Source organism: Gadus chalcogrammus, chromosome 16 (genome assembly GCF_026213295.1).
Source record: "Gadus chalcogrammus isolate NIFS_2021 chromosome 16, NIFS_Gcha_1.0, whole genome shotgun sequence".
In the NCBI taxonomy this organism is placed as follows: domain Eukaryota; kingdom Metazoa; phylum Chordata; class Actinopteri; order Gadiformes; family Gadidae; genus Gadus; species Gadus chalcogrammus.
Window position 1 is genome coordinate 8409156 of NC_079427.1, and position 18273 is coordinate 8427428.

At 45.7% G+C, this 18273-nt stretch overlaps 3 protein-coding genes across 3 annotated transcripts in view; 2 read left to right on the forward strand and 1 right to left on the reverse strand.

Annotated features, from left to right (window-relative positions):
• Positions 1 to 272: 272 nt before the first annotated feature.
• LOC130405601 (calpain-5-like) overlaps positions 273 to 18273 on the forward strand; it is a 28264-nt gene continuing 10263 nt past the window's right edge. The window contains exons 1-3 of the mRNA XM_056610774.1: positions 273 to 502; positions 3504 to 3663; positions 14901 to 15032. Coding sequence (XP_056466749.1) covers positions 3508 to 3663; positions 14901 to 15032 — 288 coding nt within the window. The 5' untranslated portion in view covers positions 273 to 502; positions 3504 to 3507. The remainder of the gene's footprint in view (positions 503 to 3503; positions 3664 to 14900; positions 15033 to 18273) is intronic.
• Positions 8141 to 14291, forward strand: LOC130405602 (E3 ubiquitin-protein ligase TRIM35-like). Its single transcript, XM_056610776.1, has one exon. The coding sequence runs from the start codon at positions 10745 to 10747 to the stop codon at positions 12131 to 12133; it is 1389 nt and encodes a 462-aa protein (XP_056466751.1). The 5' UTR covers positions 8141 to 10744; the 3' UTR covers positions 12134 to 14291.
• The window catches only part of LOC130405603 (olfactory marker protein-like), a 2006-nt gene continuing 52 nt past the window's right edge, over positions 16320 to 18273 (reverse strand). Inside the window, exons 1-2 of the mRNA XM_056610777.1 lie at positions 18120 to 18273; positions 16320 to 17246 (exon numbers count right to left, since the gene is read on the reverse strand). The exon at positions 18120 to 18273 is cut by the window's right edge and continues 52 nt beyond it. Coding sequence (XP_056466752.1) covers positions 16818 to 17246; positions 18120 to 18209 — 519 coding nt within the window. The 5' untranslated portion in view covers positions 18210 to 18273 and the 3' untranslated portion in view covers positions 16320 to 16817. The remainder of the gene's footprint in view (positions 17247 to 18119) is intronic.

Below are 18273 nucleotides of genomic sequence, written 5' to 3' on the forward strand. Positions count from 1 at the left end.
ATATTCCTTCACAAGTCCGAAAACGTCCATATACCACGCTTCGTGTTTCATATATTTAATAACCAGGCCTATACATTACAACATTGGGATATTGCCTCAAAATAAATGTAAACTGTAGTCCATTCGTTATTGTAGTCACACTAGTAGCTATTTCGATAGAGCTGCTATCGTTTCCACATCCACATCTCTCATCAATCAACCCTGGAATCTTCTTTTGCTGTCGATGGTCTTGTCCTCAAATAAACCCAGCTTTCCTCCGACCCAAACCTACTCCAAACCCCGATTTGCCTTCTGAGAGCTCCACCTCCTCCTCCTCCTCCTCCCATGTGCCAGGCTCCCTCCGTGCATGAAGTAGCCCAGTAGTTTGTTGTAAAACATCTCCAGTGCATCAACATCCAGACGGACGCCGTAGTGGGGATAAGGGAGCACACCGTAACCTCCCGAGGGAACCGAGGACCGGAGAAAGAGCCCAGGCATCGCCGAGGGAGAACCTTTTTTCCAGGTAGTGTTGTGCGTAATTAAAGCTCATAATGAGGCAGTCCCCTCCGTGTTGTCTAGAGTGGCCTCACGCTACTGCGGTGGGCACACATCTTTCTTTTTCGGCCAACACCATCTAGGCGTTACATGTGTTTAGTTAAATATGATTAAGTGGAACATTTAAATATAAATAGTCCCCTTCTGCGCATTTTGTGTAATCATGTTTGCGACTTTCCCTGGCCCGTATCAATTGTCAAAGGGTGGACTATTTTAAGACACTCAAACGAAAGTCAAAGCTTATTTGGGGTTCCTTTCATGGGAGATGTAAAAGCTTAAGAAAAAGTGCTTATATTTTCCAAAGAAAACATGTTGTCTAGGCGAGGCATGATTACCGAATAGTTTCTGCTGAGTGGGGCTGCCGAAGACGGCCGGACACAACAGTGTCGATCTGCAGTGTCTCATTTTCAGCGCATAGAAGCCTCCGCATTAAACCACACCCCTGGCGGGCTGGGACCCCATGATAGGGACTCGATCAACGGGCTGATTTAGGAAGCTCCGTGACTTTGTGCGTCTATTGAAAGCACGTGCTGTTTGTTTGGATTCAAACTGCCCCATTATACCCTTTATACCCCATTATACCCTAACTTTCTGAGCAATTTTGCCCTTCGTTTTGGCAGTTCGTTTTAATGAAATACTGTAGAAATTAGCTACGGATATAGGTAGCGTGAATGAGTAGTGAGGTTCGGTATAGAAACAGGTTTTGCGTTGAGAGACTTGAGACTTGAGACATGTAGGCTTAGACAGTCTTCCCTCCCCAACCCATACGACAGAAAGGTAAACTAACATACTTCAGTTACCAACAGGATACCGATTGGGAAAGTGTGTGTGTGTGTGTGTGTGTGTGTGTGTGTGTGTGTGTGTGTGTGTGTGTGTGTGTGTGTGTGTGTGTGTGTGTGTGTGTGAGACACTCTACCGAGACCTCTCCTTCTCCTCAGGGTTTAAATCATAGCCCATTCATTATACTGCAACATAATGTAATCATAATACAACCATAGTGTTGTATAGTGTTGTAACCATAGCATTTTATACAACAAACTAAGGAGAAACAAATATTGGTCAAAGTGTTTGAATAGACTTGCGAAGTGTATTTTCTGTCGTCGAAGCTGCTGGAATACCTCACTCTATTTTATCAAGATGGAATGTAGTTAAGTGACTCAAAAGTATTTTTTCAATAACCAGATTCAGAACTTCCTGCTGCCGTTTGAGCAAAACAAAGGCCACTTTGGTTGGTGACAAAAAAAAAGAGACAGAGGACACACACACACACACACACACACACACACACACACACACACACACACCCACACACACACACACACACACACACACACACACACACACACACACACACACACACACACACACACACACACACACAGGACAAAAATGGTCCTGTTAAGTACTGTCTGTCTCGTATTAATTGTACTGTGTCAGAAACATTTTGCGTGTTCGCGTTGCGGTTGATCCGCCAGTAAGACATGTTGGTTTCTGTTTTGTCATGTGACCTGCTGACTTCCTCCTTTTATTCTTCTGACTCACTGTGTGTGTGTGTGTGTGTGTGTGTGTGTGTGTGTGTGTGTGTGTGTGTGTGTGTGTGTGTGTGTGTGTGTGTGTGTGTGTGTGTGTGTGTGTGTGTGTGTGTGTGTGTGTGTGTGTGTACACACACACACCCACACACACACACAGTTAATAACATGCATAGGGTAACTGTTCGATGGATGCCAACTACCCACACTTGTTGAGGAAGTGTAACATATCTTTCTTCCAGTATCAGGACAGAGGAGGGGACTGTATCCCAGGGCCTGGCTGTCATGCTGATCATGACATCAGACACCCCACCAGAGAGACCGTTCTCCCAATGCACTTCCTGTACCCCAAAACCCAACCAGATGGGTGGATAGACTGTAGAAATATATGGAGGCAGCTTCTGTGACTTCGCACATTTGTGTTCACACGACGATGTTGTGAGGTCTTAGATTTCTTAGTTTTAGTTTGCTTGGATCTTTGATTTCATGCTATTGCTTGAGATGTAACCTGAAGCTGATACAATCCATATTTGGCACATTAAGGGCGGGAATTTAATGGCCGCTCCATTGTTTTCTATGGCCAAAAGTCATTAATGTTAAATCCTGAATAACTCCTTTATGAAATAAATCTTTAAAACAGGAAAGCTAGCCACTGAATACTACTTGCATAACGAAGATTAAATCACAATTTTCCTATTGACTTAAAAAGGCAGGTGTCTGGTCTTTTTGCATCCGACACTGAAACTCAACTCTGCCTCTCTGCCTGCTGGTTCCTCTGTGTTTTCACAGAGGAACTGTTGTGTGTGTGTGTGTGTGTGTGTGTGTGTGTGTGTGTGTGTGTGTGTGTGTGTGTGTGTGTGTGTGTGTGTGTGTGTGTGTGTGTGTGTGTGTGTGTGTGTGTGTGTGTGTGTGTGTGTGGAGCAGGGGGGCAGGGATGAGAGGTTCAGCTAATGTAAGGCACCTGTACAGGTGAGGCTTGGAGGCTTTATAAGGTGGAGCACATCAGCCTGCCTGTCTCTCTCTCTGTTCCCTAAAAAAGACACAGGTTGGTTTTGTTCCTCTTGGTTCTGTGGCTGATGTTTGGGGAAATTTTGGCCTGGTTTTAAGTTACGCTACACACACCACTGACACACCTCAGCTTTCATTCTTACATTTCTTTATTTTGGATGCATCAATACGACATAACCCTTTTAATCATGTTTGTGTGGACATCTTTGTGAGGATCTCAGAGCCTGGTCGCTACAATACACAGTTAAAACAAAACGCATCACTCGCTCAACTCACTCCCTTGCTCGCTCGCTCGCTCATTCACGATCTCTGTCTCGAGAGCCCGTTCCCCCACTCCCAGCCGCCGCCTCACTCCATCACCGGCTCCCTAATGGGATCACTCCGCCGCTCCCTCATCTTTAAGTGTGTGTAACCGGGCGCTGTGGTTTCCAGGGCGATGGTGGTCCCGTACGAGGGCCAGTCCTTCTCCACGCTGAGGAGCCAGTGTCGGGAGGGGGGCCGTCTGTTTGAGGACCCGCTGTTCCCCGCCGCCGACCGCTCCCTCTTCTACGAGGACAACAGCATCGGCCGAGTGACATGGAAGAGACCCAAGGTGAGAGAGAGAGAGGGGGAGAGGGAGGGAGAGAGAGAGAGAGAGAGAGAGAGAGAGAGAGAGAGAGAGAGAGAGAGAGAGAGAGAGAGAGAGAGAGAGAGCGCAAATGTTGCATTTGTGTGTTTATATAACCTTTGGGCTGAGGTCTGTTTGGATAGGAGCAAAAAAACAAAACTTGTGTGTCTGCAGTCGGTACGTTTCCCTGTCTGATGCCCCTTTCACACCGCCGCAAAATCGGGGCCGGTTCCGGGCCAGTTCGGAGCTAGGGCCAGGGCTTTGGTTTCACACCGCACAAAGAACCGGCTCCGGCCCCTAAAAATCGGTTCAACTCTGGCCCCACTTTAGAGCTGGGCTAGAACGAGAACCGCTTTTACGCAGGGGGCAGGGGGAGGAGTTACGCCCCGTGCCCACTACATGCGTCCGTTGCGTGATCTCCATTGACTTTAATGGGGACGGACACGCAATGCATTGTGGATCCGTACGTTCCGTTGGAGCCTTCGGCTCAGTCAAGAAGTTGAAAAATGTTCAACTTTTTCGGCAGCGACGGATCCGTCATCCAATCAGATCGCGTCTGCAAATTTAAGCACTGTGACGCGACTCGGGCTCTGACGATACTGGAAAGCGGGAAAGCGGGTCATCTTGCATCGCAACAAGCAGGAAGTAGCGGGAAGAACCCGGCGAAGCGATTTGATTGGCTGACGGATGCCTCTGCAAAGACTACTCCCCCATCAGTCAGCAACGCCTTCCCACCTCCGTTGACTGAAGGAGGTAGTGGGCACGGGGCGTTATCCGTACCTTCATAAACACGAAGACCAACGAAGACCGGCATTTTTTAAAACACCGAAGTAAACAATGGACGTGAATCCGTGTATGGTTCTTTTTTGTTTTTTCTGATTTTGTTTTAAATCGGAATATTCAAAGAACGAACGAAATTATTGTTGTTGTGTTTGAAACTGGCGCGAGGGTTCTTCTGCGGGCCTAACCTGACGCTTGATCATTGTGTGGTGGTTCAACCTTCAACGCGTCAACGCGCCAACGCAGCTAGATGAGTCCATGTCCATGCAAGTGAACGGAGCGTTCCCTCTTCGTCATAACTATCAAACCAAACATCCTTCACATTCACCGAGCGAACATTATGAAAGTAAAATGCACATTTCTCGCTAAAAATGTTTCCATAAACGCATTTAATGGCGTAACTATGTTACTATTTCCACCCTGAATAAAGAAAGATGTCGGACGTATGCTTCTGTCCAAGCTCACTAGCGGAGACGTTTGCAGTGACGTCATGACGTTGCTCACGCCGGCTCCGTGGCTGGCTCTCGCCGGTGTGAAACCAACCGGTTCTTAACTGGGGTAAGGCTGGAACCAGTTTGGAACTGGCCCTAGCACCAGCCCGGAACTGGCTCTCGGTTCTTTTTGGTGTGAAAGCGGCATGAGAGGAAAAGTGTGTTCTGCTGCAGTGGGCTGCACAGCCAAGCCAGACTGTTCAACATTGAGTGGGTCAGTGGGAGGCTGCTGAAGAGATGCTGACTCTGATGTGGTTTAGTCTCAAAGGGAAGGGTGTGCACTTTGCATTATGAAAATACACCAAAGGGACATCCATTCTTCACAAATAAACACAACGCGACTTGGAGCGGAACCAACTCTGATGAACAATGAACAATGATGCCGTCATTTTACTTTCAGTTAAAATGCATCGATACATTTCCCCTTTATATTTGAGCATTTTCAAACTTGTATAAAAAACGATTCACTCAAGTCAAACAATCCCACTGCAGCTAGCATTAGCTGTTGCACACGTCGCTCTCCCTGACATGGAACAGGGGTAAATAAAGGTTCAGAAAAGGAGTTATTTGAAAGTAAATCAGGACCACCTCCCTGATTTCCCCCACCCAGGGAGGAGGGGGGGAGACAGTTATAATACATGGGATGGTAACAGAGTCTGTGGAGTGGGGGAGATGGGTTCTGTGTTCTCTGGGACAGGAAGCGGTTGGGTGGTACCCACACTTCAGCTACATCATGTTCCACCGCAGAGTGGTGCATGCTGGGTCATTTTGTTGTGGGTTTGATTTGTGTATCTGTGTGTACTCGGGCGTCGCTGGATGCCTCCGCCTCGGTATGGGTTAGACGAGGTGTGTTTGTTTGACTTCCAAAGCCCTCGTGCTGAAGTGAAGCAAACTGCATCCTGACTACAGCTGGGTGAAATGTCAATGATTGATACGGGATTTATTGATATCTCACTGGCTCTGTGAGGCCAAGTCAGTACACTCCCTGTCTTAACCTTAAATCAAATAAAAGCACAGTGCAGTACAAACAGTAGTCCTGGAGGTAGTTGGTCCAGCTACCTTTCTGTGTTTCGATTATTGGTGTCAAGTCAATTTTTATTTCTATAGCGCATTTACACACGGCTGAGCCGCACCAAAGTGCTTCACAAGAAAGTGCTTAACCCTCCTATTATGATAGGGGACAATTTGACCCGATTCAATATTAAGAGTCTCTAAAAACAAACATACTTTATTCAGCTAGATTTCTTACTTTTCCTAACTCCATGGGGTAAACATGGAAAACAAAAAGAACACATGTCCTGTACACATTTTGTACACATCGGTGTTGTTGGGGTTATTTTGACCCCCAGCAGTATTTTTCTATAAAACCATCCAACACAAAAAAAATCTTGTTTTTTTTGTGTTGGATGATAATTGATTGGACATATTTCCCGCGAGAAATCACTGACAGTTCTCGTTACAACGCTGATAATACTTGCAGCATGGGGGGTGGGGCAAACATACAACCGCGAGAACTCTGATAATTCTTGCGGTATGTGGGACGGGGCAAACAAAGTTGCCGCGAGAACTTTGATAATTCAGGCAACATTTCTCTTTGCATTTGTGCCTCAACTAAACATGTTGAAAATGACCACCAGACAGGAAAATATCTGTGTGGCCGCTGGGCTTTCAGGGTGTGCTCCTGATGAGAACGAAGCAAGTGAGATAAGACATTCTGACCATCCTGTTGTTTCTCAAACACAATTATACCCCCTTGTCATATCTCAACCACCAAGAACTGACATTACTTGACATGACATGCTGATCCCCAGTTACAAGACAGGGTAGACTGACTGCAGCTAATGTCATCTAAATCAGGGGTTTTCAAAGTGTGAGAGAGTGAGCCCCCCCTCAGAGAAAAGATTTCAGCTGAGCCCCCCCCCCCCAAACATTTGAAACATTTTTGAAAAATATTTTTTAAACATTTTAAACGTTATTCTGAAACATTACATCTTTGTTTTTTTTTTAAACACATTTCTTAACACATTTTAACAACTTTATCTAAGCATGTTTTAGCTTAACCTTTTTTAAATACATTTGAACATCTTACAGGGGTAGTTCGGAATTTTGGACATGGGGCCTGATTCCCAAGTGAGCATTGGTATTCTATATCACTGGAGACAGTTTTCAACACATTTCATACAGTCCTTATAGTTGCAGAGTTCGCTCGTGCTAGGCTAGCGCACGTCAACGGGCAATGCTAGCCTGCTATTAAAAACACTCTTACCCACTCCACAGTACACCCGAGGTAAATCAATTATAACGCCAGACTATAGATTTAAATGTCTGTGTTGATAGAATAATGTTAGAAATAAAACTAACCTTGCATCGCATGAATCATCGAGGGACTACTTTCTCAGCAGAAGCGGAATTTTACTATGCGCTGGTTAGGTTTGTAACCGAATCACGACAGAAGAACGTAAACAGAGAAGCGTGGGACAGAAGCGCAATTGAACGACTAGGCAACATGATGGTTCAGTGTGCTTTTAGAAATAAACGGTACAGATGGGCACCACAAAGTTTCCACCAATTTCCAGTGCGAGATCCAGAAAGGACTCAACTGTGGCTTGTTGCTGCTGACTTGGACATCAAAACACCGGCTCGTACATGTACGGTTCGTTGGATACAACAAATTCCTCATAATCGTCTTCAAAAGCAGATGCATCGCTAACTCCTCCAAACGTGGGCATATCTTGTTAATTGAATACGCGTTCACTGTACTCTGCGTTTGTAGCAATGACAGCGGCAGGTAACCTAGGTATCAGTCCGCCGCTGCCGTAGCCTACGTACAGGAATATAAACACTGCTGCTGAGACCCCGCAATTCCCTCAAAATGCAATGCAATGCAAGGTTGGTTTTATTTCTAACATTATTCTATAAACAGACATTTAGATTTATAGTCTGTCGTTATAATTGATTTACCTCGGGTGTACTGTGGAGTGGGTAAGACTTTTTAATAGCAGGCTAGCATTGCCCGTTGACGTGCGCTAGCCTAGCACGAGCGAACTCTGCAACTATAAGGACTGTATGAAATGTGTTGAAAACTGTCTCCAGTGATATAGAATACCAATGCTCACTTGGGAATCAGGCCTATGTCTAAAATTCCGAACTACCCCTTTATCTGTGTAAACTGCCAGTCGAATCAGATCTGCCTTTTCAGTCCAGAGATTCTACTATTCGGCGGGGTTTGTTTACCGGCGTTGCTATGGTGACCTAAATTATTATAAGCAACTGAAAACGATGCCGGTTTGAAACTAAAACTGTGATTCTGAAAAAGTATAAATGCTATCAAAATTCTGTTTCCATAGAATTGAAGATACAAGTGTGTAGATTTGCTTAATGGTTTGAACGATGGTAAACGGTTGAAAAAGGAATGAGTTACGATGTCTAGAAGTAGGTGTATCAGAATGGGCTGACGTCTTCAATGAATAGCTGAAAACGAAGCGGTAACCTTTTGTTTTTCAATATAAAATATTCAAAATAAATGATGTTTGAATGATGTGATGTGTGAAATGAATAAATGAATGAGAAAAGCAACAGTGGTGGACCTTACTAAACGCCCTATCCATTGTATCGGTCTGTAAAATGCTGATCAATGCTCAATTTTTTAACATTTAAAAAATAAAGCTGAAAATGATTTATTGAACATTTTAAGAGTTCAATTCAGAGGCAAAAAAAATCCAGATACGTTAATTCAGTGCATAAATATTCATTGAATTCAATGGCTTTTTATCTTCAAAATCCTTAAGAAAAAAAAAAAGTACTGCCATAGGCAGTCATGTATCATTTACTGGGCTATGAAGATGGTCAGTAGGAAGGCCTAAAGTAGTATCAAAGTTGTACATTTATTTGAACATAATAGGAGGGTTGACGCAATAAACAAAGAAATGGCCTAAGGCAAAAATAAAAAATATAAAAAACATCTCGGTGTGCAAGACGTTTTCATGAGTCACTTTATCCGCCTCCATATTCAAAGCAGACGTTCAGAAACAATTGAATAACAACCAAAAAGCAAAAAGAAATATAATAATATTTTCTAATAATTATAAATAAATGCATTTAGGAACTGAGGACATAGTGGCCACTCCCTTAAAGGCCCACTATGCAACTTTTTTTGCCAAAATTACATTAAGTATGCAGGTTGAGAGTTATGCTGATGGTTCTGCATCCATTTCTGGGTCGATTGGTGGGTGTGTCATTTTCCCATGTCGCCTCTACAGTGAAAAAGCGCATATGCAACTTGATCTGCTCGGACCGGGACATTCCGGATGTGACGCAGCGGAAGTATCCTCGAAAATGTAGTCAGATTGTAGTTTCGAAAATGCTTTACGGCACAGACACACACCCAAACATGGCACCGGCTAGATATAAACAGCCAGTTGCGAGGCAATTGTTGCATTCATCATGGATCTATCGACTGATAAGGAACCCAAGAGGCGACTGTCGGTGGAACAAAAAAAGAATGGACCAGAAAAGAGATCAGACACGAGTGAAAGGGGAACTATGCAACTTTTTTGGCTTGATTTACCTTAATATAACAGGCTAGGAGTCATTGCGATGGTTCCGTTATACATTTTTGTTCGATTGTTCGTTGTTTCAACTCCCCCTTGCGCATCTTGGCGGAGAAAAGGAATATGTTTCTGCCGGCGACCCGCCGCCCACTCTCGTGGGAGTCTCGGGTCTCGCGAAGTAACGAATTGCTTTACGGCACAGACCCCCAAACACGGAACCGGCTCGATATAAACACAAGTAACTAAGGGATTGTTACATTCATCATAGATCAGCCGACTAAAAAGAGACAGAGAAACCCAATGTCGGAGGAACAGAAGAAGAGAAAAGGAAGACTGACCGACAGAGAGGACAGACACGAGTAAACGATGGGCAAGCTTTTCAGGAATAGCGTGAACTGAAAGAAAAAGAAGACTGCAAATCAGACTCCAACTTGGCCGTGTTGCTTTTGAAATTGAAAGTACCCTTGGGTGAACTTTGTCCTCGTGGTATTCTTGATGTTGATAGTCTCTGTACACATGTGTTTGATCAAACCATTTAGTTGTGAGCCCTGTAAAAAATGTTTTCTCGACCGTTTTGTTGCGAGCCCTGTATGTTTCTAGCTTGCTTGGTTGCAACCATATAAACACCTTTGTTTCCATTGGTGTTTTGCTGTTCGTCTGTCTCGTCCCCCTGATACAGACTGAATCCCCGAATCCAGGTTCTTGTTTATTTAGATTATTATGTTGGCCAACACTCTCACACTGATTGTTCTGTTCAACCTAAGATAAAACAATTATAATCTAGGATATAAATTCTCCCCGTCAACTATAAAAAAGGATGGCTTTATGTTTATTGCAATACAAATACACCATTTTAAAAATGTATAACCTTGCCTACCCTTCATGAACATTTACTTCGGACACGGCATTCGCCGGCTTCTTTGAAAACAAATGCACATGGCTCGCGTAGAAGTGCATGGGGAAGGGTAGTCAACGAGTTGTTACGACAGTGTTGTAAAATATCTACTACGAAGCTGTAGGGGGCGCTGTGTATAGAAATGTGCGTGCCAAAACCAAGAAAACAGCGAAGAAATTCCCGAAGTTGCATAGTGGGCCTTTAAGATAGTGAGGGAGACTGTCGCACAGTGATTCCACGTCACTACTCAAAGTGAAACTTTGAAAGGGAAAGCAAAAGCGAGCCAACGAGAGAACGCCAAGACTCGCATACGGGTCGGATCAGTCGTTTTGTATCACTCTGTTGCTACAATGGCGGACATAACATCCCTAGTGAACGATCTGTCCTGTTCGGTTTGCCATTACATCTTTAACGACCCTGTTATCCTATCGTGTAGTCACCGTTTCTGCAAAGGCTGTCTGCAGAGTTGGTGGACGCAAAGCCAGGAACACCTGTGTCCACTTTGCAAGAGGAGATCTTCAAAGACCGAACCACCCAGGAATATTGCTCTGAAGAACCTTTCGGAAGCCTTCCAGCGGGGGAACGCGGATCTATGCCCTCTGCACGGTGAGAAACTAAAGCTCTTCTGTCTCGATGACCTGGAGACGGCGTGTCCCATCTGTCGAGATTCTGAAAAACACGCCAAACACAGATTCCTTCCTGTGGATGAAGCTGCCCCGAGCCACAGGAAAGAAATTCAGGAATTACTAAAATCCCAGAAGGTGAAGTTAAACGACTTTGTTGAGACCAAGAGAAAGTGTGATCAAATTGCAGCACACATTAAAGTCCAGACCGCGCACACCGAGAGACAGATTCAAAATGAGTTTGAGAAGCTTCACCAGTTTCTCCAAGATGAAGAGAAGTTCAGGATCACAGCGCTGAGAGACGAAGAGCAGATGAAAGGTCAGAAGATAAAGAAGAAGATTGAGGAGCTGTCGATGCAGATAGAAACCATTTCACAAACAGTCACAGAGATGGAGCAGCAGCTGGGGGCTGGAGACGTTTCCTTCCTGAAGAAGTACAAGGCTACAGCAGATAAAGCAGCCCAGCCCCGACCCTCGCCGGCTCTACCCGAGGGGGCGCTGCTGGACGTGGCCAAACACCTGGGCAACCTGGCCTACGCAGTCCTGAAGAAGCTGGAGGACAACGTCTCCTACTTTCCTGTGATCTTGGACCCCAACACCGCTGCCCCCGATCTCCACTTGTCTGATGATCTGACCAGCGTGAGATGTGGAGCGAGACAACAGCTCCCTGAGAACCCAGAGAGGCTGGTGTATGGCGTGCTGGGATCTAGGTCACTTGAATCAGGGACCTGCACCTGGGAGGTAGAGGTGGGAGACGGCGCCCACTGGGAGCTTGGTGTTTGCAATGGTATCTACAGAAAATCTGGTATAGAAACGATTTCTTTGAAGGGTTTTTTGTTCAATCTCTTTGGTCCTGATTGTTTTAAAATAGTGTTTCATAAAGGTAGATACATATCACAAAAAGGTACACAATCGGTTGATCTCCCAGCGATGCAGAAGTTACAGAGGATCAGAATGACGTGGGATCCGACCACTCATGAAATGTCCTTCAGTGATTTTAAAACCAACCATAAAATGCGGGGGCAACTATCATTGTCTCTACTATTACCATTTTTCCATTCCACTGATGCAGTTCCTTTGAGTATTTGCCCAGGGAAGAACCTGCCTGGGAGTTAGGAACGATGTGAGTGTACCTGTACTGCTGTTTATTTCTGTGTTGTAAACCATATTCTGTATTGTCCTTGTTGATCTGTAAGCGATGGAAAACAGATTTTCTTTTTGAATATTGAAAATAATATTATTTAGACATGCATGTTTTCTTGGCCACATGCTCAAAGACGAATGTTGTATGGTTTCGTCAGATCATGTTATTGAACAGGTTTATGTGACGTGTAAATGTATTAAGTTTGACTTGGTAAAATGTTGTGTAAATGTATTAGAAATTAAGTTGAACAGGATTACGTGTTGTCTAAATGTGTGACATAGTCATAGTATTATTATTAGTCATTAAATTGAACAGGGTGATAGCTGGGAGAGCTTCAGAGGTAATTGGCCAGATTGTCATTTTGATTTTAAGAACAAAATAATAAAGAAGAAAAGATTATAGTTTTTTGTGGTGGTTTTGCCTATTGCTTAACATCTTGTGAGTCATCACTTGTCAATCACCACCACAACGGATCAGTTGGCGACACAACGGTGTGTTAGTAGCATAACAATGGAATGTCAGCAACACAAAGATTCTAGAGACGCATTCGACGCACCAATCATAGCGGTGCACCGTGCCAGCAGCAGTTTGGGTGGTGAGGTATACTCACGGAGGACCTTTGGGTTCTCTTAAGGGTTGTAGTTAATTAATAAAACAGTAATCATTTACAATTGATCTAGCGAGTCTATTAAATGTTAGCAATAACGGGAAAAATGCTCATTACAAGTCACCAGAGTGCAAGGTGAAGTCTTAAATATTCTTGATTTTGTTGATATTCTAATCAATGAACCAAATTACAGAAGCGTCAAGCAGCAAATGTATTTATAATTCACAAATGACTTTTCATCTGTCAAAATCAGATTTCATTAATCTCCTGTTGATTGACTCATCAATGAATGATCGTTGCAGCCCAATGCTCCACTGTCGAGGAGCCATCCAGTTCAGTCGGCTTTCAGCTCATGTACGTGAAACAGAACCTGGTGGTTGTACTTTATCTGAAGAGTAACCTTGTTAGAACGCCCTGCCTGGCCTCCAGTGAAGCACCAGATGCTAGTAAGGTGCGGCTGGTGTGCGATGAGTGTTTGGTCTCCTAGCGCACCCACAAAAAGCTTCACTAGGCCCAGGGCTCTAATGGGTGATAAGCATGAAACATTAATGATCTACACTCTTCTGAGATAAGACCTAGGAAAGGCCATTCTTCAATCCATCAGTAGTATCAACCGGCTGACAGACTGAAGACAATAACTCGTTCTGTTTCCGAGGAGCCGTCAATCCTGACTAAGTAAAGCTTTGGCTTTAAACAAATATCCACTGAAACTAACTGGACATGTTTTAAATGTTCTCTGCAGTATGTTCTCTGCCAGACCCAGTTCACCGTCATAAGGACCGGCCCAGATGATTTGTGAACACGCTACGCTAAGATTAGGCTACATTTACATGTTGTTATGCCGAACTAAAAATACAGTACGCCTTCCGTAGCTGCCGTGCTTAGTCATCTTCTAGGGTGTGTGTTTGTGTTGGGTTTAAGTCACTCCTGTCATTTGGCAGTCTGCCAGTGGGAGCTTGAATCCATATGCTCTGTGGTCGGGGCCTCCCAGAGTCCCGGAGATTAGCTTGTCATTTAAAAGAGGGCAGCGGCTCCTGGAACAAGAGGTGCTTTTGATCGCAGACCTTACAAGTCGAACAAGGTTTTCATCAACCTAAGACCCCAGCTGTGCAAAATTACAACCTGGACAGTTAAAGATAAACTGAAACTAACATTTACATTTAGTCGTTCCCAGCTTCTATCCAAAGTGTTCTACAAATGAGGCTCAGAAGAAGCCTTTAACTACGGTTAAAGTTAGGAGTAGCTGAACAAAGTAGCTTACGGATCAACCAATCAGAGATCATACATTTAAACAACTTATAAGTTCAACGTAGCAGCTCAACATCTTTCATCACCCATTTTGCCCCGTAGGGTTTTCCCATCCATGGTTCCCATGGTAGTTTTGACCTGGTAACCGGAGAGGTCTACTCCACCCAGAGCACCTTGCTGGCAGTGGGCCGGTTATCTGGTGGCTATTGGAAAAATAACCATACCGACAGTAGTCCTAGACCAGGATGTGCTTTAGAAAGACAGAGGTCACACACACACACACACACACACACACACACACACACACACACACACACACACACACACACACACACACACACACACACTGTCACACTATCACACACCATCTCTGCCCATCTCTGGGTGTGTGGAGTGTTGAAAAGTGATTGAAAGCCACTGTCTTTGACTTGCTGTTACCTAAACTTTAGTGTAAAGCGTTCATTGCCAAATAAATGACTTACTAGTATGTATGACAACACTATTAGTTGTCATGTCATATAACTAGCAGTTCCATGAACATTAACATCTCAACGGAGCGATTTGTTTGTTGTTTGTGTCCTTGAGTCGAGATATCCTGCCAGTGTTTACTGTGATCGAGAGCCAACTCATTACTACAATAACATGAATGTTACTGTGTGTGTGTGTGTGTGTGTGTGTGTGTGTGTGTGTGTGTGTGTGTGTGTGTGTGTGTGTGTGTGTGTGTGTGTGTGTGTGTGTGTGTGTGTGTGTGTGTGTGTGTGTGTGTGTGTGGTTGTGGTTGTGTGTGTGTGTGCATCTGCTCAGAGTGTTATGGCACCCCCTGGTGTTGGCAGATCTGTAAGAGAGTCTGATTTCTTTATTTGTTTCCTCCCTCCCTCCCCCAGGAGCTTTGCAGTGACCCCCATCTCTTCGTGGATGGACTCAGTGCCCACGACCTGCACCAGGGCCAGCTGGGCAACTGCTGGTTCGTGGCGGCCTGCTCCAGCCTGGCGTCCAGGGAGGCGCTGTGGCAGAAGGTGAGAGAGAGAGCGAGACTAAACAAAGATATACAAATCAATAAATACAACAGTATAACAACAGTATGTACAGCTTATAACAGTTTCATAGTTCTGCTGTCTTCCAATACAAATTCTGATACAATAGTAGGTGAATGGAGATGCGTGTCATAATGTTATACAGCTGTAGCTGGTATTAAGAAGGTCTCAAAACATTAGCACAAGCTCAAATGAAGGAATAATAAGCTACCGCCAAAAAAGGAAGATATTAGCACGGTTATGTTGAGTCCGTGGCTAAAAGTGGGACAGCTTTCTGTTGTGTGTATTTCAAACCCCTTTTCTTTCAAAATCTCTTCTTGACCAGAGATATCTCGTCTATCAGACAGAAATGGTTTGTTGAACACATCTGTCCTCCATTACTGAAATTGCAGAGGAGGAGTCGGGAGGGAAGGAAAGAGGGAGAGGGAGAGTGAGGTAAAAGGACAGTGAGAGAACAGCCTCATTGTGGTGGGACTCGGGGACTACCTAACCAGGGGACTAGGTGACAAGGGGACTAGGTAACAAGGGGCCAGTGTGTTTTGCTGACTTACCCCCTCATGCAGAACAAACAGATGTGTTGCTGGGGCCAGTGCACTCTGATGACATCACACCAGGGAAGTACCAGAGCGCCCCTAGTGGCAACAGCCCCTAGTGACATCTGACCTCTCTGCTGACATCAACGGGTCGTGTTCACGCAGTTAGCATGACTGAGGAAGCGTTAGAATTAAGTGGGTTATGTCTTCGAAGATTGTATTTCCCATATTACTTCCGATATTTCTGAAACTAGACTCTAGTTCTCTATCTCTATCTCTGTGTGTCTCTATCTCTGTGTGTGTCTCTCTCTCTCTCTCTCTCTCTCTCTCTCTCTCTCTCTCTCTCTCTCTCTCTCTCTCTCTCTCTCTCTCTCTCTCTCTCTCTCTCTCTCTCCTCTTTTCCCCTCTATATTTATCTTTCCTCCCTTGTTCCTGTCTACTGTCACTAGCAGACACACAACAAGAGAGCAGGCACAGGCGCATGGACGCACGCACACACGCGTCACTCTATTGATCAATGTTTGAGGGGATTAATTGATCCAATTCTGCTCTTCTTTTTCGTGTTGTACACAATTGCACATACTAAAGATTTAATTGAACCACACAAACAAAAAAAAGCTGTAAAAAAGCCAAGATTCATAATTTTATTAAGATTTGGTATAAAAAGGCTTTATTATTAACAGATTTGACGTACTTTAGATTTTGTTATCACTTCCTTATTATTTAAAGTGTTTCAATGGTAACTCATTTTCAAATTCTCTTAAAAATTTAATTTTTCTTTTAAAGTTTCAATTCAAATGTACAACATTTCGAGAATGAATTTCGGTTTTTGAACCGAAAGCGTTGAAGCGTTGAACCGTTTAAACATCTGCTTTTCAAAAACAAATGAGGCAAACAGGAGCTGTTCTATGTCGCTACACGTTAGCAGGCCGCCAAACGAACTACACGCTACAAGCACACGCCGTCCCTCGTCGCCTTCATACACACGGCCCCCCCGTCAGGCAGGAGATGTAATGGTTTCTAATGCATGCAAAACAGAGATCTACGGACGAGCAAAGACGATGAGCAAAGACGTCGAAACAAAGTCCAGAAGAGGATGAAAATCAGAAGTGCTCTTGAAAAGGGGTGACGGTGAAGCGTCTCAACGGACCCCCCGGCCCCCCGACGTACAGCTGACCGCCGCTGACCTCAGGAAACCGGTCCCATCAGGGGGGTTGGGGGTCCACCGGTCCCACTACTCGGGCGTGAACTCCAGCGAGCAGCTGACCTTGTCGGGCGTGGCGCCCTCCTTGTAGGCGATCAGGAAGTACATGACCTTGCGCACCTTGGCCATCTCGGCGATGCGCTCGCCGAACTCCTGCATGTCGGCCTCCAGGCACTTGAGCGGCAGGTCCAGCGGGTCGCCGGCGTTGCGCCAGAAGGTGCCCACGGGCTCCAGCAGCTGGCGGGTCATGAGGTGTGTGAGGTCGGGGGTCCAGAGCTGGGAGATGCCCGTGACGGTGACGCGCCCGTGGCCGGTGAGCGCCACGTGCCAGCGCGTGAAGGCCAGCTCCTGGACGCGGAAGTCCAGGCGGTAGGCGGCCTCGTGGGGCAGCAGCAGCCGCTCGCCGTCCTGCCGCTTCTGGCCCGTGCGCTGCAGGGCCGCCACGCGCTGACGCATCAGCTAGAGGGAGGGGGGGGGGACGTCAGAGGGAGGGGGGGGGAGACAAAGGGAGGGGGGAGGGAAAGAGAAAGAGGGTGGGAGCAAAACAGAGAGTGAGAGAGAGTAAGGCAGAGGAGGAGAAGGGGGAGGGAGGAGGGAGGGAAGGAGGGAGCAAGAGGGTAGGAGAGGGAGAAGTAGGAGGGAGGGAGGGAGAGAAGCATAGGAGGAGGGGGGCGGGAGTGAGAGACGCAGGGGAGTAGAAGGGAAGGGAGAAGGAGAGAGAGGTAGATGAGGAGAGAAGGAGCAGAGTGAGAAAGTAAGACGGAGGGGGAGGACAAGGGAGGAAGGGGTGAGGGAGTGTTGTGGAAACCAAGGAGAAGGTGGTGAGGAAGAGGTAGGTGGAGAGAGAGAGAGAGAGAGAGAGAGAGAGAGAGAGAGAGAGAGAGGAACAGAGCAGCAACCAAGAGATGAGCAGAGGGTGAGGATAGAAATAGGGGGGGAGGCGGGGGGAGAGTGCTGATGAGGGGTCGATGCTGGTTGGCTGGTTCCTGAGCCGTCTGTACTACCAGCCGACACTGACCGTGTTGGTCAGTGTCGGCTGGTGTCAGTGTCGGCTGCCACATCACATTTAATGCAGTCGGAGCGTCATATCAAAAACAAAAATCAGAAAATGGAAAGAGTTGCTATGGCAACGTTCCAATCACAGCCCCAGCCAATGCCAAGGAAAGTTCACTTGTACGCTGGGAGGGAGAATTCAAATATGTGTTTTGCTCATTTTTCAATTATGCGTCTGCTGTATATTAAAAGGCTTAGTCTGACACAACGAATGACAGAGGAGAGGAGACTGGCAGGAGAGAGTGTTGAGTCCTGTTGTACTCAGCGTGTGGTCCCTACCTCGGTCAGAGCGCCGTCCTCTGTGAACGACAGCGTGATGGCCTCGGCACCGGGGGCTTTGTCCAGACCCGAGTCCACGCTGGAGCTCATGTTCCTGGGGAGGGGCGCGGTCGGCTGGTGTGGACGGAGGGAGGCTGAGAGGAGGGATGGGTAG